The following is a 27,427-nucleotide window of genomic DNA, read 5'->3' on the forward strand; positions in this document are numbered from 1 at the left end:
CTCTCCAAATTCGACGTACACAAATGGCCCAGACATATTGCAAGAATAAATACCCAATATAATCCCATTTCTCCCTATCAGAACTCGGGTATAAACAAAAAAATGTCGACATTCGGTTTCAAATATTTGTTTCAACTGCCGTTTAGCAAACCAAGCTACGTCACATACATTGGGATAATTGTATCTAAACAAAAAAATCTGTATTGAAGTGTTAGAGTCCTCCTCACTACTGTTCTAGCTTTTCACTGATAACAACCTCTCTGGAAAATCCACTAACCCTTGAATTGATACATACTTGACGAAACCAGTTTTGGCCAATGCCGTTTTGCGCTGGGTAGCCAACCCTATATTACTAGGTCTAGGTTGGAAAGCATATGTGATAAATTGAAGACATTCTATTTTATGTGCAGCAAAACCTTCATGTCTTCTATAAATAAGCCTTAACCCTGTGTGTGCCAATAAAGGCTGACAGTTAGAAAGTAAGCAGTGATCTTTTAATACTGGCTATATTAAACCTGAAACTTTTATAGCGTCATCTTTGGACTCATTACAGCTAAACATGTCAGATCTACCTACGAAACAAAATTAGACTTTGGCCTAAATGTTTCGATAAAACGACAAAAATAACTGCTGCCTTTTAACTTTCGTGCCTCGTCAAGTTATCAACAAATTACTACCCAAGATACACGAACCTGTATTTATCCATGGCACTTTATATTAAACATGCTCCTTTTCAAATTACTTATAAACCATAAGCGCTGGAACGTACTACCAAGTAAAGAAAATGGAGACAGACGAAAACAGCAAACCGATTTAATAACTAGTTGTTTCTCAACATTACAACGAAAAACATGTCACTTCCTGGACAACTTCTGACGTTGATGTGTTCTAATTAAAAACAAGCAAATACAGTGGTCATCCCTACAGTGAACTCTAAGACAGTATAGATGTTCTTTTTTTTTACGAAGAAAGCGTTTAACAGACGCCCTCTAACATACTCTGTTACTTTAAGGCAAAATGGAAATTCAGGTCACAATTCGAACGTACGAGAGAGTAAAAAATTCTGGGGCTGTTGTCTCTCTGTTTCTGAATTTTAAGTCTGGTTTTAAACTTCTTGATCCCTTTGCTTGGCCACCATCCCTGCCTGTACGCCGTCCTCCCATATGGTTTGCTGCGTGTACTTCTCAGCTGGCTGGTGGGTCTAAGTTGCTGAACTTGAGGTGGTATTTTCAGACGTCCTCGCATCACACCCACGCGCGTTGTACTGAATGCTTCCTGTAACATATTTATCATATTGCATGTCCTTCGGGATGAAGCTATCCTTTCTCTTGAAAACCTGTACCACCTAACGAATACGTCGTTGGTTACGAATGTTCTACGACAATGTTGCTCTGTGTCTTGTACTTCAAAGAAAACGTACGTGTACCAAGAATCATAGCGATACAATAGCGTGTTGAAAAACGAACGAATGATACTCGTAATTAGTTCAAACTCCTTGCAGTTATACGTATATAAGTGCCAACTTTTAATCTTGTGCTGTCCGTCCTAAAACTATCCACGACGTACTATTCTCTACATTGCACACCGTAATCTTCACAATTGTCGGCCTCGACTTCAGTGCTTCTGTAGATATTTTCTCAATCGCGTTAAAAACTGCTTGCCGTTCTCGTTATCTACACGGGGTCCATCAACAATCTGCAATGCCACAAATCTCACCAAAGTATCGGACAGTCTCGGTATGTACCATCACGAAGTTAACCAAAACCTGTCGTAGTCAGCCAGCCAAACTGTACTATTCTCATTTCCTACATGTGGCTGCCCTGTCGCACGACCAACTATATCAGCCTAGAGTTGTCCCTCGACTTGTCAAGTAACAAACCGAACGAAAACCAAGTCCTGTTATCAGCCTGAAGCTGTCCAATAACTAATAGTACGGCTCCATAGCACACAAAAATTGTCCTTCAGTCTTAAACTCCACCTGTGGTTGTCCCACAACTTGTCGCATAACAAACAAAATAAAAAACTGTCCGCCAGCCATGTTACTTACCTAGGCTTGTCTAACAACCTGTCGTGCGACCAACCACTAACACCTGGGTAACAAATTTGTAACAACGTATCGTGCGATAACAGAAAACTGTCTAACAGTCTCTTTACTTCTCTAGTCCAAAAACTTTCCAACAGTCTTGCTGCTTACCTGGGGTTACTCAACAATCTGTCGTACAACAACACACAAAACTATCTAACAGCCTTTTTAATTCTCTGAGGTTGTCTAACAACCTGTCACACGACAACAACAAACAAAAATGTCCAACAGTTTTGCTGCTTACCTGGGGTTGCTAAACAATCTATCGTACGGCAACCCACAAAACTGTCTAACAGCCTTTTTACTTCTCTGGGGTTGTCTAACAGCCTGTCGCACGACAACAACAAAACAAAAAATGTCCAACAGTCTTGTTGGCTTCCTGGAGTTGCTCAACAATCTGTCGTACGACAGCACAGCGTCACAAAACTGTCGAGCAGCCTTTTTACTTCTCTGGGGTTATCTAACCAACCTGTCGCACGACAACAACAAACAAAACTGTCCAACAGTCTTGTTACCTACCCGGGGTTGTCCAACAACCTGTCATACGACAACAGCAAACAAAAAACTGTCGTACACTGTTGTTACTCTACCTGGCGTTGTCTCACTGCCTGTCGCACGACAACAAACCAAACTGTCCAACAGTCCTGTTACCTGCCTGGTGCTGTCCCACAGCCTGTCGCACGACAACAAACCAAACTGTGCAACAGTCTTGTTACTTGCCTGGTGTTGTCTCACTGCCTGTCGCACGACAACAAACCAAACTGTCCAACAGTCCTGTTACCTGCCTGGTGCTGTCCCACAGCCTGTCGCACGACAACAAACCAAACTGTCCAACAGTCTTGTTACTTGCCTGGTGCTGTCCCACAGCCTGTCGTACATCAACCAACCAAACTGTCCAACAGTCTTGTTACCTGGTTGGTGTTGTCCCACAACCCGCCGTACATCAACAAACCAAACTGTTCAATAACCTTGTTACCTGCCTAGTGCTGTCCCACAGCCTATCGTACATCAACGAACCAAACTGTCCAACAGTCCTGTTACTTGCCTGGTGTTGTCCCACAACCTGTCGTACATCAACAAACAAAACTGTCCAACAGTCTTGTTACTTGCCTGGTGCTGTCCCACAGCCTATCGTATACATCAACAAACCAAACTGTCCAACAGTCCTGTTACTTGCCTGGTGCCGTCCCACAGCCTGTCGTACATCAACAAATCAAACTGTCCAACAGTCTTGTTACTTGCCTGGTGTTGTCCCACAACCTGTCGTACATCAACAAACAAAACTGTCCAACAGTCCTGTTACCTGCCTGGTGCTATCCCACAACCAGTCGTCCATCCACAAATAAAACTATCCAAAAGTCTTGTACACTTACCTGGGGTTGTCCAACAACCTGTCGCATGACAACTACAAACAAAACTGTCCAACAGTCTTGTTACTTACCTGGGGTTGTCCAACAACCTGTCGCATGACAACAACAACAAAACTTTCCAGCAGTCTTGTTATCTCCCTGGGGTTGTTTACAGCATGTCGTACGACAACAGCAAACAAAAACTGTCCAACAGTTCAATTGTCCAACAAACTATTGCATGACACCAACCAGACAAAAAACTGCAAACACTTTTTTTTTCTACCTAGGGTTATCCAAGAACCTGTCAAGCGAGAAACCCAACGAAAAGCAAATCGGCTCATAAACAAAAATCAAATCACCTGAAATCTCGCTACAAACTCGAGGTTGTCTGCCGACCTGACGAGCAACAAGATAACAACCTCTAGCTGAGATATAGGACACACCTTAGGAGAACTGCCGCAGTGGTTGACAGCTGTCCGAGCGTCTTGAGGCCTGGTCCCTCAGCTTTTCGGGTTGCTGAATGCTGGCTGGTCCACAAAATGCAATGCCCAGAATCGCCGAGCCTAACTTCAAAATTAAACAAAGCAAATATACAGAAAAAAAACAAAGGAAAATACGTAAAATAAGGCAATACGTTCGAGTCCTTCCACAACAACAACAACAAACGTGATAGGCAGACAAAAAACTATACCAAATACTGTCTAAAGCCTTTCAAACAACGTAACTCACCCATAGAGCTACCAGTGATAAGTTGAAGCCTCCGACTCTTTCTTGATAAAAAAAGGTCGGGCTCTGCTCCGAGCGTGCGGAAACTGGAACAACGTTGTACCGCTTCATAAAGGCTCCTATGGCGAAAAGACGGGGTAAACGGCAGCCCTAGCGGTGGCTCAGTTGTATCAACATACCTAACTCAAATGAGACAACACAAAATTAATTATACCAAGCCTATTTTACCAAATAGAATCACTCACACCTGCGCACGCGAAACATGTGCGATGCGCAAACATATGCAAATTACGAGTCGCTAAACGAAATGAACGACAGAATAGTTGCTGACCAACAAAACACACCATAATCATACAAAAGGGGAAAACAGGAAAATAAAATCATGAAGGAACAAGAAAGAAAACAGCCGAGGGATCCACTAGAAAAAACAGCCAACGTAGGAAGACAAATCAAAATGGAAAATTCCACAAGACGCCAAAAATGGCCGCGAGCTCAAAACCTTGCGTACCTGCTTGGCTTGTAAATCCTACGCCCGTAGGAAACTACTCTATCTTCTCTGTTGTCGGCAATTTTCCCTACCCGTTCCCAGAAGGTCGTAGATATCGCAGACTTGTCCTGGTGAGTCTCACTGTCAAAAACAGTGTTACTGGTGCTCTGCTATGGAACGTCCGGCTCATTCACAAGGCTGCTGCGTCAGTCATGCTGGGGTCGGCCGTGCCGGCGGTGTCACTTGCCTTCTCCGTCGACGTCCTTTCAGACAGTACTGCATATACCTGTGATGTCTAACAAACGCCCAAAATAAGCGTCTATTCTCGCAGTGAGGCATGCTTTCTTCCATAACCCATACACAATGCCCGGCACGCCAGTGTCTGCGAGAAGAACGGACCTCAGCATGACAAAGAGCGATACACGTGCAAAACGCAGACAACTCACATTCGTCCCTACGCAGCAACAACTTCTCGCAGTTTCACAAAGCAAAATAAAATACGAAATCTTCATGACACTAAAAGGGCAATCTTTGAATTCTATACTCCCTGTAAACGCAAACGAGGTAAATACTCGGTCTCTCTTCTACACCCCGAAAACCTGCTGGCGGTCTTTCTGTGGATCTTCTGTGTTTCCGTAGCCATGGCGTCGACGAACCGGCTGTGGGGAGGAGTCCGTCAAACTGCATGTGAATAGTCTATCCTGCCTTTATATGGGATTGGGTCTTCGCCTAATATAGGCATCGCCAATCACAGCGCAGGAAAGATAGGTTTTCTTTCGTTCTCCATGCCATGATCTTTCGGACGTTCACCCCACAGAGCCGACATCTGCACCTGCGTCTAGCCGGCAGGAAGAGTTAATTCAATTAATGGTTCAGCCAATCAGCGAAGAGGAAAGCGAAGGCTAATTAATATTCATAAGCGGGACCACACAATACGTTAACTTGAAGACTCAGGCCGTACAGACTTCTCGCCAGGATTTTTTCAAAGCGTCGGACAGGGGTCCGGGGGCCGCCGAATGTCCCTGGCGGGGTCCAGGGGCAGGGCCACTGTGGGGGGTGGGGGGTGGGGTGGGGGTGGAGGGTTTGGGGGACCCAGCTGGGCGAAGCCCCCCCGGAAGCTCTTGCATTTTAGACTATTGAGAAGGCTTCTTTTATCAGTTTTTTTAGGGCCATATCTACGATAATCGTAGCAGTCACTTACTTCTCTTCAGCAGTTTGACTTTAAAATATTTCGGGTCAAAGCTTCAAAGACAACTAAAACCTCATAAACAACAAACTTTACTTATCTCAACAGTATACAAAAATATTGTACGGGTTGCCATCCTTAGTTGAAGCGCTTATTTATAGCGCTAGTATCTTCGATGCGCCGTTAGCCGCCGTGCGACTTTTGTTGACGGTCTGATATCCCTACGTCGCCGCCTCGCTGATATTCCCACGAACATGTTTCAAGAAAAATACCCAGCAAAAAACGCTGTTCTGCGTCAAATTCTATTCTATAAAACATGTGGGACTCAGTGTTATAGTCTAAATATTTTGTAGAAGCACCGCTGTAGGAAAGAAGGTCCAAGCAATGTAAAACATCACGTAGCATGAAGTTCGCTGTCAACTGGCACACAGCACATGGCTGTTTGAAACTCTAAGTCTAATCAACAGCCGTGTTTGATTGATAGCCGGCGGTCCTTTGACGAAGTCGGCGAAAGGTGCGTTAGTTAGAAAATCTGCGTTTAGTTTTGATACGTAATTATAAGTTAGTGGCGAGAATGATTATTTTCTCATCAATATTTCTCTTCAGAATTATTTGAACTTAATTGTACATCTAAACAATTGGCTTACCTGTGCAATGTTTATATGATTAATGATCATGTGTAACGTATGGCTCATAGTCAATAGATCAGCATTTTCTCTATAGTGACCACCTGTCTATAGTGGCCACATTTCCCAGTGCTGTTGTTGTTTGACATAAAGTTTGAACATTTAAATTGTAAGTAACTTTAAACTGCCAGAGTTTCAGCCCAATAAAACACTCTCAGCGCCAGCCTCGAGGGTATGAACAGACTGACCAGACAGACGAAAATAAATCCTCGAACAAGGTTCAATCGTATCTTCCGGGTCTGGCAGGAAGTTGTTAAACTAAAATAATAATAGGCTCGATGGCTGATTGCATACAAAGTAAAACAGTTTAACAGTTTTACAGCTTGAAGAAAACAAACGCTCCTACAGTACCTGCACCTGCTTGATAATTATTAAATCGTATGCCCTACTTGAATAAAAAAAAATTCACTGCAATAATGAATGTACCCACATCACAAGGAGCTTATACTTTTTTAAAACTTACACCTAGTTATCGTACTGAAAATTGTTAATGACATTACATGAAGTCATTCAACAATTTTCAGTCATGATTAAATTTTCTGAATGGAAAGTGTGATTATTGTCATTTTCTGAAAAATAGAAGCAAGCTCTGTTTTTACCTGGAATCAATTCACAATACCAGTCCACTTTGGGGGATAATGTACTGTTAAGAGGATGTTCCATTTTTGCGCAGGGGTGATTTGGAACAGTCCAATGTTGCGTGGGAAGGGGTATGGCTGAAATATGCTGTATTTGCTCTTAAGCAAATGTCGGCCTTTCTAGTGTTCTGTTATCTCTGTGCTGCAGTGTAAACAATTTAGAGTGGTATGGTTGCGGCTCTCCTAGTAACACCAGCTTTGTGCAACTTTTTAAAAACTTGCAAAGTTCTGCATATTCAAACCTGAAGGGGAACGATTTCAAACGTGTTGATTCTCCGTCCACATCACCTACAGGTTCTTGAAAAGTCACAAATTGTCCAGATTGTTTCAGAGATGAGCTACTAGTAAATCTAGCAATGATTTACCAATTGTTTTTTTTCTTATTCTATACGACCAAGAACGGAGAGTTTTGAACTTACGTGTAAGATTGGGCTTGGCCAGAAGATTTCCACTTTCTTATACTTAGGAACCTTTTCTTTACTGTATATGTATCTTGAGAGCTGCCTTTTCTGGTTCTCTACGCTGCCGACTAGATCGAACTCGGTATCGCAGTCACCATCCCTGGAATGGACGACAACGTGCTTCCTGGTGTCCCGCTTCAGCTCACAGATGACATGCGTGGTGCTGAGCAGGGACTGGGGGAGGACATCTTCTCCGAGGAGGAGGTTTAGGAGGCTGCTTTTCCCAGCTGAAGTTTCACCTGAGGTGAAGAGTGTAGGGATGGGAACGAGTGTGTGTTGCAGTCTAAAGCTAAGGGCACAACCCACCGTACGTGCAAAGTACGTGCTGTCTACGTGCCCAAACGTCGACTATGCAATCTTGTGGGATCCGTAAGTGGTAAGTACCGCCTCCGTACGAACTCGTAGGGAATCCGACTGATTTTGTAGCACGCAGACACGCCGTAGAACTTAACGTGCAGGCAAAACTTTTTGTGCCATCGGGCTGCGGATTCGCCACGGCGGCCGCAGGTTGTGCCCTGAGCTTTATAAGTGGATTAGCTGCGCCAACATTGATCAGGAAGACGAAAATATTACCTGCTAGGCAGATAATTCTGGAATCCTCACCTGCTACAAGTATGGGACAGTCTCCGGACTCCAGCTTCTGACAAAAGTTGCTCAGCTCCGACTGAAACCCAGGGACATTTTTCTCAATCTCACTTTTCACGTCATCGTCAAGACGTTGAAGAAACAGGTCAGCCTCTCTCAAGACAGGTAAAAGGTCTCTTTGCAGTTTCCTGTTCTTGTCAGATATCTCCTTCACCACGAATGCAGCCTAGAAGACGATATCATCATAAACAGTTTTCATGTGGAAGATTGTTTTACTTGTGCGAGAGAATTTCATCTCCCATTGTAGAGCCATGGTAGTACAAAGGGCATTGTTTACAATGTGTAAATGTTCACCCCATGTATAAAGATTGCCCTTTAATTCTCATTTTTCAAGAGGAACCTTTTCTAAATTTGTATGAATGATATTCCCATGGCTACACCAACAGTCAATAGCTATATATAATAGTAATACAAAACGTCATTGAAGTCTCAGTCGACAGAAATCGCGATCAGTATCTATGCTAGTACAATTGGCGATTCTACCTGTACTGTAGAGAATGCGACTAGGGTCTGTAAAATTTTCTGCGCATATTCACTTAAATGATAGTTTCAAATTTCAAAGACAAATTTCAAATAGTTCTACCGGAGAATTACACGCAATACGTCTTATTCTAAATGTGTCTACCAAATTAGTTAACAAGCAAAGTTCTCATGACTCCATGAACAATCCTTTATCGATCAATTGACCCGAGGGATGGAGGTCAGAACTTAAGCATACAAGTACACAGTGAGTCGGCACCTGTGATGTTTGTGCTCAAATAGCCTCAGCTAATCAATGTCATGAAGGTGACACACAAATACAGGTAGGTACATAGTACACACACAAAATACAAACAACTGTGTCGTTGGTTTAAAATTCCAGTTGTAAGCATAACCTGCGACTATACTAATGCTCACTTCCAGACAGTGTGCTACTAAATAACACTTTTCGACTTGGGATATGACTGTGTGCTACGTTTCTGCTCAGCTCTGCTTTGCTCTACTCTGCTCTACTCTACTCTACTCTACTCTACTCTACTCTACTCTACTCTACTCTACTCTACTCTACTCTACTCTACTCTACTCTACTTCACCCTGCTCTCTCTGCCCTAATCTACATGACGTTGCACTCTTTGCTCTACTCTACGTATACGTTACTCATCTCTACTCTACACTACACTACTCTACAATACACCACACTACTCTACTCTACTCTACTCTACTATTCTGGGCTACTCTACTCTGCTCTAGCTACTCTACATATACTCTACTCTTGATCAGATTGCTAGACTCTACAACTAGACAAAAAAAACCAAACTAACCATTTTCATGTCTGACGGCAGTCAATAAAGTCCATCTGGTTTGTTCTCAGGTGTGTTCACTCTTACTGCCATTGTACCTTTGTCTGCAACAAGCTCCACAAACAAATACCAACATGCTCTTTGAACTGTGTTATAGCGAGCAGGTTTCCATGCATTTAATGTTATAGACGTGTTCCAGGTCCCTCCGGGTCGGAGTTCGAATGTCGTCGGGGTTTTTAAGGGCGTTATGATATGCCAGAGGTAAGGTGAGGTGATAATATGCCGGAAGTGCGTGGTTGTCATCCCTACCTTTGCGTTTCATTTTTAGGTGATTATTATAACAGCAGTTGTGTTATTATAACGGCAGTTAACGGCCTAGACTGACTGACGATATCATAAATGTGTATAAGTTCTTGAATTTCCTGAAAAGCTTTGAGCTGTAGTACTTTTGAGATTGGAGAAATTGGTGGACCAGCGAAGCCTTTTTGTATTAGCCCGCTGCAAGGCGAAGCGCTTTTTTTGCATGATGGCCCCATTTCTGTGTCCATTGCAAGGAATTTGCAACATCAAAGATTACGAAAAATTATCACATGGGCTCTTATCTTTATTTTCATTGTTTTTTTTTTGTCAACGACTGAAAGCACGGCGCTTTTTCTGCATATTGAGCTTTGGTGTGACCCCTTGATCTCTCCTAGGCCTAGTCCGTGTAAGGCCTACGTCACATTTCCAATCCGGGGCCCGGCCGCACTGTTTGCGCAAAGAAAAAAAATGGAAGTCTATGCCAATAAATATGCGCACAAGGTATGCTGCTGAATTATCTTTGGTCCATTTTGTGTTTTTGTTGTATGTCCTTTATATCCTACTTTCCCCCAAACAGCCTGGCCGGGTTCCTTTGTGGAAATGTGACGTTAGCCTAACACAATTTCCGCTTTCTGGAGCGATATAAACTGACCCCTCCCTGCAGAGGGGCATGGGGAGATGTAGCCTGGATACCATACCCCAACCTCAAAAATATCTTTTGTGTTGGGGTCTGGCAGGATGGCTGTAGAAATGTTCTCGAAGGCCCTTGCTCAGAGGGAGGAGAACCTAGGATTTATGACCACTCACACCACAGGTAGCCAGCTACAACACACCACAGTTGGTCAGCAGGCTATCACAGTAGCGAATCAGGTATTTGGTGGCCACTGTTATGGATTCAAAAAATACAGTTGGGGGTCATTAACCAATCATGGTAGGGGTGTAGTACCTCCTGCTGATCTTGCTGCTGTTCTATTGGTGGAGTTTTTTGCCCACTATAAGGTTCAAAATTGAGAACCCGGCCTATGCCATCCGGCCAGACCCCTGCACGATAGATACTTGAGATCGGGCTGGGGTTTGGTAACCAGGCTAGGGTAGATGTTGGCGGGCCACTATAAGTGCGATCTAATCAGGCTATCGTAGGCCTAGGTCTGTACAATGTAGAATACGTTTGACAGACCTGCCTGATTGCCTACTATCAATGAAGTTGGCAAAGTGCTGTGTTGTTCAGAGTCAATATTTACCAGAGATATCAGAAGATTGGAATCAAATGATGTACATGTAAACGTCCCCGCTGAAATATTTCGGGTCCGTGACATAAAAAACAGTTCAACTTGCATGTTTTTTTTTTACGAATGAAGGATAGTGTAGGATACAGACATACCTAATTGGTGCTTATGTTAGTTATATACCAATCTTCATAACAGTTGTATCAGACAAACATTATCCATAATGCGCCAAGTATCAAACATTCTTTTATCACTGCAAATCTCTCTTTGATGCATTTTTAATCATTGTTACATTATTATTTTTAATTCAATAGCAACACTGCGATTTCCAATAACTTGCTCATCTGGGATTCAAACGCAAAAGTGAGCAAGTACAAAAGGATTTGAATGTCTAAGTTTACAATGTCTATGCATGTTTATATGTTGAGTATTGCAGAGAAGAGCACCTGAAGTACAGTGGCGATGGTGGACGCATAAAATAAAGGCATAAAATCAGCCGTCTATGATCGGAGTTTCTCTTTCTCACTACAGATATACATTAATCATAGCTACCACACAGACAAACGGTACATAGGTTATTGTTCGGACACGTTTTATAACTAATAAACATTAGTGCAAGTTCATGCCCGTGGACTAATTGCAAACAAAGTAAAGCAGTGGTAGACATATTCGCATACTTTCGAAATTGTAATGTCAACATTGACATATAAAATGTAGTTCTTCTTCCACTGCTCTCCCTTAACAGTGTTTACACGTTCTCTCGTCAATAGGCAGTTATATATGTCTACATCATGTTGAGTATGACAGAAAAGAATGCCAGAAATACAGTAACGATGGTCGACGTCGTCACGCTACAGGCACTGGTTCGGTCGTCTACGATGGCGAAGACCCGGGCGGGCCCTCCGCTTCCCTGCCCGATCATGATGGGCATGGCGTACACGGTGGAGCCGGTCACGGGCAGCTGGTCCAGGTGACCCACGTTCTCTATGAACACCACTCTCTTCGGCAGAAGTATGCGATGGCTCATTTTTTGCTACGGAAAAGAAGTACATGGATTTCTATTGTTATTCAAAACAAGACAACACACCGAAGACACCATACCTCCGTGAATTCTTGAAAAAATTTTGCGAATTTATTTTCAACAAAATATAACAGGGCCATGACCATTTCACACATTACATATCACACTCTCTGGCAAATGTCATATTCGAGTTCCTGACTTTGGGCTAACGCTCACTTCCGGTCAGTCTGCCAAAAACTTTGGACGCAGACCAGCTCAACCTTAACATCCTACCAGTCACTGGTTACAACTTGAACAACTTACAACTCCCTCATAACCTCAATGAAAAGCGGCCTGCAGGCTGACTTGAGCTTTCATGAATAAACAAATGTTCAAACAAACAAACAAACAAACAAACAAAAAAACAAAAAAACAACAAATAAACCTTAACCCGGGCCACACCCACACCAAGACAAATAGATTGAAAACAATGCCTCCGTTTTGACGGAGGTAATGACTTAAGAAAGACAGAAATATTTACTTTAGGTAAGAAGATACTGATCATGAGGAAAATGGAACTCACCACAGATTGTCCGTTATCCATGGACCCTGTGTCGATTCCGATGACGTGCATTTTGCGGTTGTCTGCCAGCCACTGAGCGCCCTCTGGTTTGAGCCCGGGGAAGTGCAGCAGGGAGGTGACCCCAGTGTCTGTACCGAGATAGGCGGTCTCGCCCTGGTCCCAGTACCACTCTCCCCATCCCGTACGGACTGTAGACGTGCCAGGCACATATGATAGATGATATACAAGATGAGGGAAAAGTGTCTATGTACAACAAAAGTATTAGCCTCTACCAGGCTTCGTGCATCGCTGGTCAAAAAGTAGAAATTGGACAAATTGCAATTAAGATCTTTTAAAAGATATGTTCCACTACAAAGTACGTATGTTTTCAATATTATCATTTCCTTATAAAGTGCAATATACTATATACGATTTCAAAAAAGACATGTCTCTCTTCAACACAAAATGCATGTAATTCTATCCCTGGGCGGTTGCAAGTGCATAATTATACGATCTTTTTGACAGTGTTTTTGACAATGTATAGAATTCCATCGTTACAAATGCTGCCCGGGTTAAACTGAACCTTCTTGCGTTGTCGTATTTTCTCTAACCGCCAGGTGAATCACTTACGCATGAGCACACTGCCGTCAGGGATGCGCCCGTGTTCTCGTTCCCAGTCCTGGAAGTCTTCTGGACCAATCTCGTAATCAGGGTTGTCTCTTGTCTTGTCCCTGACGTCAACCACCACGCCCGGTCCTACCAAATTCTTCAGGGGGACCTGGTCCACTAAATGTATGTACACAGTTAATAGAATCTTCATCAAACAGTGACTACTATTCAAAGGTAAAACACACGCATCTTCAAATTTTCGTTGGCTATCAGTTCATCTTGCTCACGGAGTGACCTAGTTCTCGCGAGAGTTGCGAGAACTAGGTCGAGACTAGTGTGGATCTTTAACCCATCACCCCGCCTCCTTGCGGAGGAGGGGTAAGTAGGACTTGGGCAGCTCCCAGCCATCATTGCGGTTAATTTGGAGGTGTGTGTACCTTTGAATAGTAGTCATTGCTTGATGAAAATTCTATTAACAAACAAAATTGTTATATTTACCTTCACGGAAGGGAAGCGTATTGCTTTTGCTCCGTACTTCCTCTCTTCTTACTCCGTTCCAAACAAATATTAAAGGTCAATGACCTGGACCAGATAGCTGTCACCATGGTTACTGGTAAATTTGCAGACACCCTTTTGGTGTTTATTTTTGATTACAGTATTTAGCAAGTAGTAGGTTAGACATGGAGGCGCTGGTCACTATATGTCATTGTATGAATGTGTTTAAGTAAACAGAGCAGTAGTGTGTTAGACTATAGACCATGTGAAGGAAAGCATTATGTATTTGCTTGAAAATGTCATGTTTCTATGTTGTTTTCGAATTTCTGTCAAGTAAAGTTTCACTCACAACGCCATTCTCCCTGGATGAAATGTGCGGGTGCGTCCAGATGTGTCCCAGTGTGCTCTGCGAGGTAGATGTTGTTGAGCTCCAGGTAGAAACCGTCAGGAATCATGCCCCTTGACGTCATCAAGAAAAATAGAGACAAATTCATTCTAGCTATTTATATAATAGTAATATATATATATATATATAACGTTAATATTATTAATAGTAATCACACTGGGTAAAATAAGACCCATTCTTAGTTTCCTTGTTAAGACAAAAATAGACTGACGGCACATTTACCTATTACCAAAACATCAAACATTGGGCTGTTCCAAAAAATAAATGTGGAGGGGATGGAAGAGGCAAAACAACAGCTTTTGGCCCCACCCTAGTTCCAATCTTTAAATTACTCACACCCTACCCTAGATCCAATCTGAAATTGCCCAGACCCTCCCTAGTTCCTAATCTAAATTGTTCAAAATCCTACCCTAGTTTCAGTCCAGACGCTTGAACACTATACTAGAGCTACCCCCTCCAACCCACCCTCTTCCACCCCCTCTGCCGTTGTTTTTTGGAACGGTCCATTATCAATGCAAATCCAGACAGAGATCGCCATTTAAACTTTTCCCGCGCTAACCCAAGGACATGCAAATGACTGCGTGTGACCTTCAACTCTGATTGACATGTAAACGGTACATTTAGTGCCAGTATCTCAGTTAACAGTCTTTTCATCTGTGAAATATCCGTTGCTGAATTGTCAAAAATTACGTCATATTTAGCAATGATTACCAGAGTCTAATAATACACATCGATGTCTTTACTATACGATACGTACAATTTCCCTCATTTCACATATGTTCAATTCTCGTTGCCTCTTTGATATGGCCAGTGTGACTTTACACTATCCGGAGTAATGCTATACCACGGTGGAATGTAAGGTGGAGCTCTTAGTCACCTGTCCACTATAGTGAAGTTGTACGGGACCATGCCGGGCCAATGGGCCATGCCATTCTCTAACCGCCAAGTCAGTTCGATCATACGAGGGTCGCCAGGCAACGAGCCACTGGAATATCCAAACAGTCCCAAAAGTGCCTAGTGACAAAAATAGTAAAAGAAATAGCTAAACATTAAGATTACATTACAATGCAATGCAATGCAACATAATACTTGATTGAGATTAACCATAATAAACCCACATAGAACAAAACGTATTTGATAAGTTGATTATGATCGGAATGTAAGGTTAACGGATGAATTGTCGCAACCTTCAGGCTTAAGTAATGCTGGATGACAGATCTACATTCAAAAAACGCCCGCCGTCCAAAGTTCGTACTAAGAGGGTGTGTGTGGTAAATATGTGCTTTGTAGCGTGTCTTTACCTTAGTCGTAGCAACTAGGTCATGTTAAAGAATTTGAGCTAAGGATACGTATATCTATCCATTTATCAATTCCTAACAGTCGATCATTTAACCATAATAAATTTATAAGAGTACATAAACGTCTGCGTATCTAACTAATGATACGTCATGTAAATTGAGGTTGCTAAACGTGAAAGATGTTTTGCGAGTCATGAAATAGCACAGTCATCCGAGTACACAGTGAACAAGTGAATGCATCGCAAAATCCCGTGCTACCTATAAAATAAATGAAACCCATGCCCCCCCCCCCAAAGACTTAAAACAGCGCCCACATGACACCCATATGGTAGTAACAGTAACCTCTGTTAAAAGGAAGGCTTCATGTTGAAAGCTAACGTATCCTAAAACTGTTGTTTGCCTCTGTTGTAAAGACCTCCGTAAACAGTTTGTATGAATAAAAGGCCGCTTTACGAAAGTAAATTGCATAACTTATATCTGAGAACAAACAGGACGATAGTCCCCTTCGTAACCCTTCTAACTTCATGCGAAACGAAATAGATACGAATTTCAAAAGAATTCAGATGCAGTCAAAGCTACATAAGTATTCATATTTCATAGGCCCGACTACTAGCTAGCCCAGGTTGACTCTTACAGGACTCGTAGGACGAGTGAAGCTTGGTAAACAACGTTATTGCGTTCAACTGTCAAAATATTTCTGCAGAGTCATCTTGCTACAACTTAGTTTTCCACCCCCACAGTCAGTCTTACAATGTTTCAAAACCTGCAACACAGCACGAAATCTGGTATTTAAGCAAGCTTAAACTCAACGTAAACGCGACGTTTCTGCACCCTTTCCGCAACTTAACGACATCTATCCGCGAACGTAAAGATCCCCTTTAATGTTACCTTTACGTTGGCACTTATATGTACTTATATGCACTCCTCACGTGCCTTTCCGCAACTATTAGACGCTTAAAGGCGTCGTTAATGACAGTTTTTCGTAACCTATACGGGAGGAAAGTATGCGTTTATTAAGACCTTTCTGCACCCTTTCCGCAACTTAACGACATCTATCCGTGAACGTAAAGATTCCCTTTAATGCACTTATATGTACGTTTCGGCACTCCTCACGTGCCTTTCCGCAACTATTAGACGCTTAAAGGCGTCGTTAATGACAGTTTTTCGTAACCTATACGGGCGGAAAGCACGCGTTTCTTAAGACCTTTCCGTGATCTTTTGACCACATTTACAGTCGATTTCCGTCACGATTTCCCCACGTTTATGTGTCGTTTACACACCCTGAAAGGCACGCGAAGAAGTGCAGAAACGTACTTATCCGAACGCTTTCCGTGATCTTTCCTTGGACTATAGTTGTCATTTATTTTTAGTAAAGGCGGCGTAAGTTTAAACCTTTCCGCATCTTTAGGTAGGCTTTATGTGTTTTGTGTGGCTTAAATTGGAACTTTTGCATCGGGTATGCGTGTCTTATTTGGTGTGAATCATACCTACACCGGTATCTATGGCTTTGCCGTCTAAACTATCTTGTGAGTCCAATTGTGGACTTGGATTGGTCGACCGAGGGAACAATCGGTGTACAATATCCATGCACGAATTTCCGCTACATTTAAGTCCACAATTTGGAGTCCAGTGTCGGGCGATACGCCTGGAAAGACATCATTTCAAGCAGCATAGTTCCATCTGGCCATCACATTAGGAAAAATCCGCTGAGATTCCCGAAGACGGGTACTGTTTTGTGATGAACAGGCCGTGCTCTCCATATCTCCGCCAACTTATGCTGGTCAAGATGACACAGTCTTGAATTCACCCTGAGTTGTGCCCCTTTGAAGACTCTCCAACATACTCCGTTTCTGGCAAGCCTTGAGTGTCCTATGGTTATGTCCGTTCCGTCCTGTAGTTCCGTTCGAATCCATTTGCGGCAAAGCCACGCCGATAATCCGTGTGTTGAAACGGATCCAAGGCTCCTTCTTGACTTGTCCCGAAACAGACGCCCTGCAAACTGGTTTCTTCTATAAATTATGGTATATTCGTTAGGTTTAAAAAACCCACATTTGTCTGTCATTGGATAACGCCCTATCACATGACTGGCCTCTTCTGGGAGCTGCTAATTAGAAATTCAATGCCGCGTTGTTCGTTATTCATAGTTGACGGCGAATAAATTTGAATTTGAAAAACACCATCCCCTTTGTACGCTGTTTAGCCAATGTTAAGCTAAACACAACTGTTACCACACTAGAAAATACCAGCCTTTCTGGGAGAACGTGATTATTGCTTGTAGATAATAAATGTTCTTCCAGATGATAAGAAAGTTTTTTTGTACAATTATATAAACAGCAAACCCGCTATATTCCCATGATACGTTACCGCGTAGTGAGGACGCTATGTCGTCGGGATGCCAAGCTGCAAGGCACAGCCACCCGCGAGCGACATACTGCACAGGCCGCCCAGTACTAGTCCTCTTACCCTGAACGGGAACATGCCGTAATTATGACCACCAATCTTCGGGGGCATGTACCCAGTCCTCCCGGCGACTGTTATTTCCTTTCAACAAGGAGGTTAAATATTTAATTTCCTTGCTTTCAACGCTACCTCTCCAACATCTTTTTCTGTAACTATCAATCTCCACCTCTGTAAAGAAAGTTCAGAGAGTTTTCTGAAAAGTAAGCTCAAAGGCAAAGGTAACGGAACGATATCGGTAACATACGATACTACTGGAAAATGTAAACGCTACCTTTCCGACATCTTTCTTGCACCTGTACATAGCATCTTTTTGTGTAAAGTGAGCTCAATGGTAACGTAAAGACATTGGAAAGATACCATATGTTCCATGAGGATATTTTGATTTTCCTGGTTTCGTCAAACACGCTAACACAGAATGAGTTATTCAGGCGAGGTCGCTACTTTAGTGAGAGGCGCATGTGGTATATTGAGTGGAAAATACTCGTAATTTGGTAAAAGCAATGCCTCTTTTAAGAATAATAATTAACGCTACCTTTCCGTTTGCACCTATACATTCCAAAAATTGTATCTGCTATATGTAAGTTTTAACCAGGAGCAAATGTTGCTTATCTTGGTTAAACTCAACACGTTAACACAGCAGGGGCTATTCAGGCGAAGCTGCTGCGTTAGTGAGGGCGCATGTGGTATATTGAGCGGAAAATAATGCCTCTTCTTCAAATAATGATTAACGCTACCTTTCCGACATCTTTTTTCCACCTATACATAAAAGGGGGGAGGTTTGCTTAAACCTCCCCCTTTTATGTAAAGTCAGCTCAAATGTAACGGAAAGACATCGGAAAGATTGTATCTGTTATATGTAGCTTTCACAAAGGAGATTTACTTTTCTTGGTTAAACTTAACACGCAAACGCTATTCATTTAAAGCCGCTGCTTTAGTGAACGGCGCATGTGGTATATTGAGCGGAAAATACTCTTAATTTGGTAAAAGCAATGCCTCTTCTTCAAATAATAAATAACGCTACCTTTCCGACATCTTTTTTCCACCTATACATAAAAGGGGGGAGGTTTGCTTAAACCTCCCCCCTTTTATGTAAAGTCAGCTCAAATGTAACGGAAAGACATCGGAAAGATTGTATCTTTTATATGTAGCTTTCACACAGGACGAGATTTGCTTTTCTTTGTTAAACTTAACACGCAAACACAGCAGGAGCTATTCATTTGAAGCCGCTGCTTTAGTAAGCGACGCATGTGGTATATTGAGCGGAAAATACTCTTAATTTGGTAAAAGTAATGCCTCTTCTTCAAGTAATGATTAACGCTACTTTTCCGACACCTTTTTTCCACCTATACATAAAAGGGGGGAGGTTTGCTTAAACCTCCCCCCTTTTATGTAAAGTCAGCTCAAATGTAACGGAAAGACATCGGAAAGATTGTATCTGTTATATGTAACTTTCACAAAGGAGATTTGCTTTTCTTGGTTAAACTTAACACGCAAACACTATTCATTTGAAGCCGCTGCTTAAGTGAACGGCGCATGTGGTATATTGAGCGGAAAATACTCTTAATTTGGTAAAAGCAATGCCTCTTCTTCAAGTAATGATTAACGCTACCTTTCCGACATCTTTTTTCCGCCTATACATAAAAGGGGGGAGGTTTGCTTAAACCTCCCCCCTTTTATGTAAAGTCAGCTCAAATGTAACGGAAAGATATCGGAAAGATTGTATCTGTTATATGTAGCTTTCACACAGGATATTTACTTTTCTTGGTTAAACTAAACACGCAAACACAGCAGGAGCTATTCATTTGAAGCCGCTGCTTTATTGAACGGCGCATGTGGTATATTGAGCGGAAAATACTCTTAATTTGGTAAAAGCAATGCCTCTTCTTAGAAATAAACGCTACCATACCTATACATAAAAGGGGGAGGTCTCCATAGACCTATACTGATAAGAGTATGTAAAATGAGATCAATTGTAACGGAAGGGCAATGAAAATATATCATCTCCTATTGGTAATTTCCACCTTAGAGAACCACGAAAAAAAGGCGAAGGTTAACTGATTGTATGTGAACGTATGGTCGGTTCAAAGCCTGTAGATGTTTTCTGTACATAAGCAATACCCGTTTCATATACGGCGCATATAAGGATGCTTAAAGGTTATGTAAAGATATTACATGTATTTAATCTGCCTTAACGAATACGGAAAGGTTACGGAAATGTAAAACCATGGTTTCCGTGGTCTTTACGATACCGTAAACTCTGCGGAAATATTTTCCCACCTTTAGGCTACATTTAAGTATCTCGGAAAGTATGCTTAAATATTCGTTTTCGTGCTGTGCAACTCAAAAGCTTTCACCAACGCTATTGCGTTCAACTGTCAAAAGTTCTGCAGAGTCACCTTGCCACAACTTACTTTGCCACCTCCACAGTCAGTCTTACAATTTTTTAAAACCTGTACCTCAATTCAAAAGAAGTTACTTCTCGAAGACTTACCGCGATTAGAAGGAGGGAAGACATCCTGGCGATGAACCAGTCTACACGGATCCGTTGAAAATCTGAAGGTTGCTTCCCGTGGTAGAAGGGCCACGCACGACCGTTACTGGTGCTACGGTTGTTTTGAAGCTATGTTTGCGTAACCAGGCTGTGACCTTTCAACTTTTCATCTACATAATCGTTAACACTTTATACTCAAAAGAACGTGTCTATGTTTGCATAAACTTTCTATCCTGGTGTGACCTTTGTCTCTACACAATTGTAAACATCATCCTTGAGATAACAAATAAGTAAAGTTAAGGAGCCAATAGGGTACGTGTGTGCCGGTGCGGTCTACCGGTACAAAACCGTTTTCTTGTTGGATCAGTCCGGAAAATACGGACCTGAAAAAAAGGTGGACAGGACTGATTACATGCTTGAAAAAAGCATGTACTGTTTCTGGTAGGGATCTTTGTGATTCCGGACCGATATCTCTAGAACCTCTGGATGGATTGCGATTTCCTTTGCTATGGGGATAGAGTGTGTGACCTATTGTGCTATTAAGTAGATTAGAAGTTTGCTGTTGTTTTGTGGTTCGTTTTTAAAAAAATATTTACACCCCTTTTCCTGATATGGAGTGATCTGGCCTCATTCCCTCTGTCTCAACCTCCTTGGGGACAGCTAGCAGCTGTAACATGTGTTTTGAGTTTTCAGTAGCATGGGAGTGTGTGGAAGGGTCGTTTCCAGTGCTATATCTCCAGAACAGAACGTGTGATTTACCTCCATGAAAAATGGAGGTATAGTTTTTGGTGTGTCTGTGTGTGTGTCTGTTTGTGTTTCCACATATTTGTGGTCAGCATAACTTTAGAACCTGTTGATGGATTGTAATGATATTTGGTATTTGGGTAGGTGTTTGGAAGACGAAGGTCAAAGTCAATTTTGGATCCCCTGGTGTGTGACCTTGGTACTGCAACAGAACTTGGATTTTTGTATCTTTTGACATGGATATGCTATGGTCTTGATTTTTGGTGGCACATAGCTTGTGGTGTAAGGAAGAAGTGTTGTATGTTTGGGCCCTCTAGCAGCTTGCTCTAGAACTGCTGGGGCATTCTGGTCAAAATCTTCCAAGGAGCAAAAAAGAGCAACTGTGACCATCGCTGTCACCTCTGTATGGTGTGAACCATTATATACACATTGAGATACAATGTATGGGCCAGGTGCAGGTGTAACAATAGGAAATAAAAATGAAATGGTGAGGACACCAGAAAGGTGTAGTTTTTGATCTCACTGTTTACCAAAGGTAGATATATAACTTAAGAACAATGATGGAATAATTTTGCCAAACGTCAAACCATATCAACCCCCACAACACACCATACGCACCATCACAAAACAAAATATTTCAAGCAGGTTTGAGTTTTCAGACTCTTGTTAGAAAATTAACAAATTATACCGACAGGCGTGTTATTGGGCTTTCCGGCCCAAGAAAATTATAAGAGCAAAGTAGTTGAGAGTTGATAGTCATTTACCAAGTTTCTACTTTACGTGGTCTGAGTTAACAGAGGCATTAGTGTTGTTTACATGAGGATGGGATTTTAAAATGCCATAAGAAGTCGGATACTCTGTCAAACAGATTCCTTTGTAGCGAAATGGACCGTTGTTTTGAGTTTTGCGTATGCTGATTCACAGGTTTTCACGGACAATTTGTCCAGGTTCAGGTCTGGTGCCTATCTAAGGGTAGCCGTGGTAGTGCAATGTGGTACATGTAACTGTTATAACAGGAGACATGGATATAACTGACTGATTACAAAATTGCATTCCCTTTTTTTTACAACATAATGTTGAGAACCAACATTCTAAATAAACCTGCTGCCAAGAAACTCGTCAAAAAGACTCCGACAAAAAAGACCACCAAGAAGACCACGCCCGCCAAGAAGGCTTCTAAGCCTAAAGGTGGGGTCACACTTGCGTATATCTTCTAGCCGCATGAGTTCCGTTTTGACATTTTTCGACATTTTGACTAATTTCTTCAATACGCGGCCGCACGCACAAGTCGCACCTCAAACGCATCTGAATCGTTTTTAGAAAGTTTCACGTACGCAGGCAAACGAAAATATACGCCCAGTTCGCCTGATAGTTTTGGACAGATAGTTTTGGACGTGCACAAAACTATCATTCGTACGCAGTTTGGTGGCCAAAACGTTATGGATGCGCAATACAGTGGTCCCACGTCGGTCGATTGCGCTACGAACACGCTACATGTTTGCGCTTTATACGCAGTAATACGCGGATATCGCGGTATTGCGAGTACATAGCGTTCTTACAGCGCAGACACAACGCACCATGAGCGACAGTATAACGAATGCACACATAGATCACGATTTAGTACCGTGCGTCCTGCGATCGGGTTGCGCATACTACGCGTACTGATAGCGTGATCGACGCACACTCCAGATTTGGAACAAATAAGAAGGTGCATCTGAGTCCAGACAAAAAAAAAATTATATCAAGATGGCAGATCCAGGCCAGGACCGACGAATTTGTACCGGGGGCATGCAGAGATGGTCACAACTTGCAGGACACCATGAATGAGACTGGTCCCAACAGAGCCTCCAGGGAAGGAAAGATGTAGAGGAACCTGCTGAAGCACTGGGTCAATTTGTGTGACACACGTGCCATTTTGTGTAACAGATATTTGACTTTTATTTGCGGATAATAGTACTTTTTTTTGTGTAGAACCACATGATATAAAGGTGCAATATAGAGTCTTATTACAACTTTGAAAGAGGGCGAAAGGTTTCATAATTGTTTAATTGACGTGTTTGATAAAGATCTTGAATACGTTTTGTGGTGTGTATGAGTGTGATTTTTATAGTAGTTGAAATACTAAGATGATAGGGGAAATCATTAAAGACAAATTGAAAACAAACACAATATTAACAGTGCACATAATTTCGTAAGGTAAATGATGGCCCACATTACTGTAAAAGCACAGTGTCACTGCTTCGTAAATGAATTAAAAAAACCTCTTCACTGTTTACTTGTCAATGTTCTACTTGCACTGCATGTAAACAAAAGTATACGTAGTACAAAGTGTTCCTCTAACAAAAATACTCTATTGGTAATGCTCTCAAACAAAAGTATATGTAACAGAAACTGTTCCTCTGACACACCTGAAATGCGTTTGGAATGCAGTTAGCACCAGGTGCGTCAGACATGCGGTCGGTAGACGTTGTGTGCGTCCGGAATACGCCCAACATACGTACCCCATACGAATCTATTCGCAGTACGGAAAATTCTGTTGCGCATTTCAGATGCAATCATACGCATCTCATGCGAAATGAAAACGCTGAAGTCGTAATTCAAACGCCAGATGGGCTCGACGTACAATTTAATTTATTCCAAAAAAATTCCAAATGTAGGGCATTCGGCCGCGTATTGACAAAATTTCATGCGGAAATCATGTGCACTTGAAAATATACGCAGGTGTGACCCCACCTTTAAGAAAGAGTGAAGATCTGACCGTCGTTTTTTTCTGCAAACCCCGGCCCTTTTCAGAGCCAACCACATCCTTACAAAAGAACCATCTCGATCACATATCCGTAAGAATACATACTACCCCTTGAAAGATAGAACACATGAAATAAAGAAGCAACACCACCCATATTGGAAGGTGAACGATAATGAACACGCACGCAGTCACGCAGTCACGCACGCACGCGCACACACACACACACACACACACACACACACACACACACACACACGCGCACGCACGCAAGCATGCACAACGTTTATGGTGTTTAGGTTGAAAATATAGCCATCTTTTTTTAACTCTTCTTGTATCTAGCGCTATCTCATTATTTTTTGCACTCTACATAACATGTCATCCCTAAAATTTACTTGCTGTTGCCTGACTACGATTGTTTGTTTCTTTCTTTGTTACTATTGGTCTGTTTTTTATTTTGACTACCACTATTTGATTTCCTGGCATTAATACGTCATATAATTTAGTTTACAATAGTCTTATTTTTTGCGGATCAATCCGGAGAGGAGCAAGCTATGTCTCTAATGAAGGCACAACAAATAAAGACAACCACATGAAAACGAATGTCGCCAACAAGCTGAACAATTTTATTTGCCTCTCATTATATTTTTTCCACGACCAGAAGCAATTGCTTCTGATTGAGACTAATGGCTACTTTTTCTTGGTTAACTTTGAATCTTCAAAGTCTTCATAGGCCACAGCTTTCGGCGCTTGACTCAGTTTTTCGGAAGGTCTGAAGACTCGGGGAGAGGGACCAATTCATCCTCGGTGATCTTCCCGTCCCCTAGAAGAGAACCAGTCACATGTTAAACTTAGCTAGTATGCGCATCATGGTGCATGTGCAAATAAAAGAAACAGGCACACTCTTTATCTATCTATCTGTATCTATATCTATATATAAGTAAGTCATCTGGGAAGGACATAAAATCTGCTCCATACTAGAGGTGGCTACGATGTACTGATACAAATTCGGCTTTTTCGTGTTAATTTCGGTCTGAACAAAACGGACCTAAAAAAAGTCAGTGGGCTGGATTTTGGACCTGGTAGAACATGATCATGACTGAATTGTATTGGAGGGGTTTACACGTTTTGGCGCATATCGGTTCAAGAAAATAACAAGAGCGAAATAGAGTTCATTTCTACTAAGTTTCTGCAGTCAAACTTCGGAGTTTACATGACAGGATTTCAAATTGCCAGTGGGAGTCGGATGCATAGCCAAATTTTTAATATCGACCATTCTCAAGTCTTCACAAACAATTATTAAAAGGTTCAAGTCCGGACCTGGACCTGATCCTCTGGACCTGCCTGTACCTAAATTTCCTGTACCGGCACCCACCCCTAGTTCACAAAGACAACATACAGCACAATCGAACGTCTTAACGCTGATCCTGAAGAGGCGGTCCAAACTCTATATTTTCTTTCTTATCGAAGTGAATGTCCATACTGTCAATTTCTGTCCAGTTTGTAAATAGACAGAAAGCGTAACGTTACTATTTTTTAAAACACATTTAAAGAATACCGATTATAGCATGCGACCTACGTATCAACCTACTGTTGGAATTATTTAAATGCTTTCTACCATTGAGGTCGAAGCTATTGAAGGCTTGACGAACGGCTTCTTTGCCAGTTGCGGGCAGTGCCAGCTGCACCTCGGTCATCGTCACAACCTAACAGAGGGAAAATAGGTCAGCTGATAACAGCACACTAAGCAAGTTATACCTCGGGCACAAGAAGGAATAGATACATAGTACAAAAATTAGCAAGCAACTGCACCTTGTTGTTGTCAAGGTCGCAGATTTCGAACATGTTCTGCACATCCATGAGCTGATGGAGCTTGCGATTGCAACAGCTTTCCCAGCCTATGGTAACATACAACACAAGGGGTCAAAAGAAGGCACCCTATGTACCTGTAGTTTTAACATTTCAAAAGTGACTCGTTAAACATCATACTTTTCTACTTTTTTCGGATGTCCAAGTGTGTGTACAACTTGTCAACCTACCCTTGACCATCCTCGTCAGAGGAAATTAGGTATCTATGCTAATCTACGTCATAGGATCCAGTGTAGACGTATATAAACGTCTACAAGTCATATATATATATATATATATATATATATATATATATATGAGTGTCTGTGGGTGGGTGAATGTGCATAAATATAATTATATATATCACTGACAGATACAGCCGGAGGAACGATCCAACACTGCAGACAACAGGAACAGCATCAGCAGCCCCGCCACGAGTTTTCCACAGGTCGCCATAATTTACGTCACCAAAGTTTCTGCACAAAGTAACAGATGAATTAGATGTTTGTCCAGAGCCAAAATAATACCAGTGCCATTTGTTAACAATTTGTGATTTCTTTGTACCTTTAGAGAGTGAAATCCGCATCCGAAAAGTCTTGACTGCTCTTTACATCAAACAATAAACTACTACGATACACCGATTACCCGTTCAAACCAAGACATCGTGAGAATCAAGGAGGACAAAATACGCGATTTGAGAGAAGTCATTTTTGTCATTTTTGCACCTATGTTTAAACATGAGTCAAAGAAAAAAGCTAAGAATCAAAGTAGAATGACTCACAGACTTAGGTTGAGTTGGAAGAATCGTCGAAGTCTCTGTCGTACCCAGTGAAGGTCTTGATGAGAACAATGAACGCTCGCTAACTGAGCAGAGGGATTTATATACACGCAGGGACAAGGATGTAACACTTACTGATATGGAACGTCCTTCCTGTGAACTTATAGCTCTCAAGTGCTATGTAAACCCGGAAATGTTGCGTAAAATTCTACAAATTAGGGTTCCCCGTATAGGGTAAAACGACACAAGTACAGGGTATGAAGGGACATTAAACCAAAATGCCATATGGTAAGTTTAGTATTTTTCTCTTCACATATCAACTTTCCAGAAAGAACATTCAACGTTAAAACAGCCTGATAGCCATGAATATGGCTAGATGTATATACACGCGCGCATGTCGGTACTTATTCGATGGAAACTATGTGCTTAAGTTGAGCCTGTCGACCACGGCATGAGAAAACTTTTTTTCATTTCCAAAAAAATGCTTCAATACCCGTATTTTATAAGCCATAGAAATTTTCAATATTTTCTAATTCTGAAGAACGTGGTCAACAAACTACGATTGCTATAAAGGAATGTCCATATGATAAATTGAAATTCAACTGTCTTCACAAATACACGGCCATCTGGAAGGAAAGAACCTGTTTGATTTATTGGCAACTTTTAATGTATTTGTCATCTAAAAGGGCAAAGTGCCTGTTCCTTGTATGTACAAAGTACTCATCTGTAGGTATGATTGTTATGAAACAGGCTGTCAACGTATTGAGGTCCAACAAGCACAGCGGTCTCTATGTACATTGCATTACACTAAGAACATCACGGTGTCTACAAACTTGAAACTTGAGGAAACTTCCCACTGCCATATTCTGAAAAAGCAAAGAAACAGTCACTGGCATAGCTGCCGTTAGGAATGATTTACATGTCCG

At 41.9% G+C, this 27,427-nt stretch overlaps 2 protein-coding genes and 1 long non-coding RNA gene across 3 annotated transcripts; all 3 read right to left on the reverse strand.

Moving 5' to 3' along the window:
• Window positions 1-695: 695 nt before the first annotated feature.
• Window positions 696-5,408, reverse strand: LOC118403359. The gene is made up of 3 exons (XR_004829639.1): window positions 4,667-5,408; window positions 4,162-4,277; window positions 696-1,275 (listed from the first exon to the last, which is right to left on the reverse strand). It is a non-coding gene; the product is annotated as an uncharacterized LOC118403359 (long non-coding RNA).
• Window positions 5,409-11,085: 5,677 nt separating this feature from the next.
• LOC118403340 (isatin hydrolase-like) lies at window positions 11,086-20,531 on the reverse strand. Its single transcript, XM_035802046.1, has 6 exons — window positions 20,389-20,531; window positions 15,017-15,153; window positions 14,083-14,192; window positions 13,260-13,415; window positions 12,651-12,838; window positions 11,086-12,100 (listed from the first exon to the last, which is right to left on the reverse strand). The coding sequence occupies exons 1-6, from the start codon at window positions 20,410-20,412 to the stop codon at window positions 11,852-11,854; spliced, it is 864 nt and encodes a 287-aa protein (XP_035657939.1). The 5' UTR covers window positions 20,413-20,531; the 3' UTR covers window positions 11,086-11,851.
• A 3,949-nt stretch (window positions 20,532-24,480) lies between these two features.
• LOC118403355 lies at window positions 24,481-26,593 on the reverse strand. Its single transcript, XM_035802061.1, has 5 exons — window positions 26,505-26,593; window positions 26,095-26,199; window positions 25,688-25,773; window positions 25,494-25,581; window positions 24,481-24,698 (listed from the first exon to the last, which is right to left on the reverse strand). Exons 2-5 carry the CDS (start codon window positions 26,177-26,179, stop codon window positions 24,631-24,633), a joined length of 327 nt encoding a protein of 108 aa, XP_035657954.1. The 5' UTR covers window positions 26,180-26,199; window positions 26,505-26,593; the 3' UTR covers window positions 24,481-24,630.
• Between the last annotated feature and the right edge of the window lie 834 nt (window positions 26,594-27,427).

This window comes from Branchiostoma floridae, chromosome 16 (assembly GCF_000003815.2).
Source record: "Branchiostoma floridae strain S238N-H82 chromosome 16, Bfl_VNyyK, whole genome shotgun sequence".
NCBI lineage: Eukaryota > Metazoa > Chordata > Leptocardii > Amphioxiformes > Branchiostomatidae > Branchiostoma > Branchiostoma floridae.

Bases quoted from the DNA above. Each gene is read 5' to 3' on its own strand.
- LOC118403340 (XM_035802046.1), bottom strand. From the start codon at position 20,412: ATGTCTTCCCTCCTTCTAATCGCG. The intron at 13,416-14,082 runs GTGAGTGAAACT...ACATACATTTAG, and splicing joins CATCCAGGGAGAATGGCGTT to TGGACCAGGTCCCCCTGAAG. The intron at 12,101-12,650 runs GTGAGTTCCATT...TCTTTTCCGTAG, and splicing joins TGGATAACGGACAATCTGTG to CAAAAAATGAGCCATCGCAT.
- LOC118403355 (XM_035802061.1), bottom strand. From the start codon at position 26,179: ATGGCGACCTGTGGAAAACTCGTGGCGGGGCTGCTGATGCTGTTCCTG. The intron at 25,774-26,094 runs GTCAGTGATATA...ATGTTACCATAG, and splicing joins TCGTTCCTCCGGCTGTATCT to GCTGGGAAAGCTGTTGCAAT. The intron at 24,699-25,493 runs GTAGAAAGCATT...GTTCTCTTCTAG, and splicing joins CAATAGCTTCGACCTCAATG to GGGACGGGAAGATCACCGAG.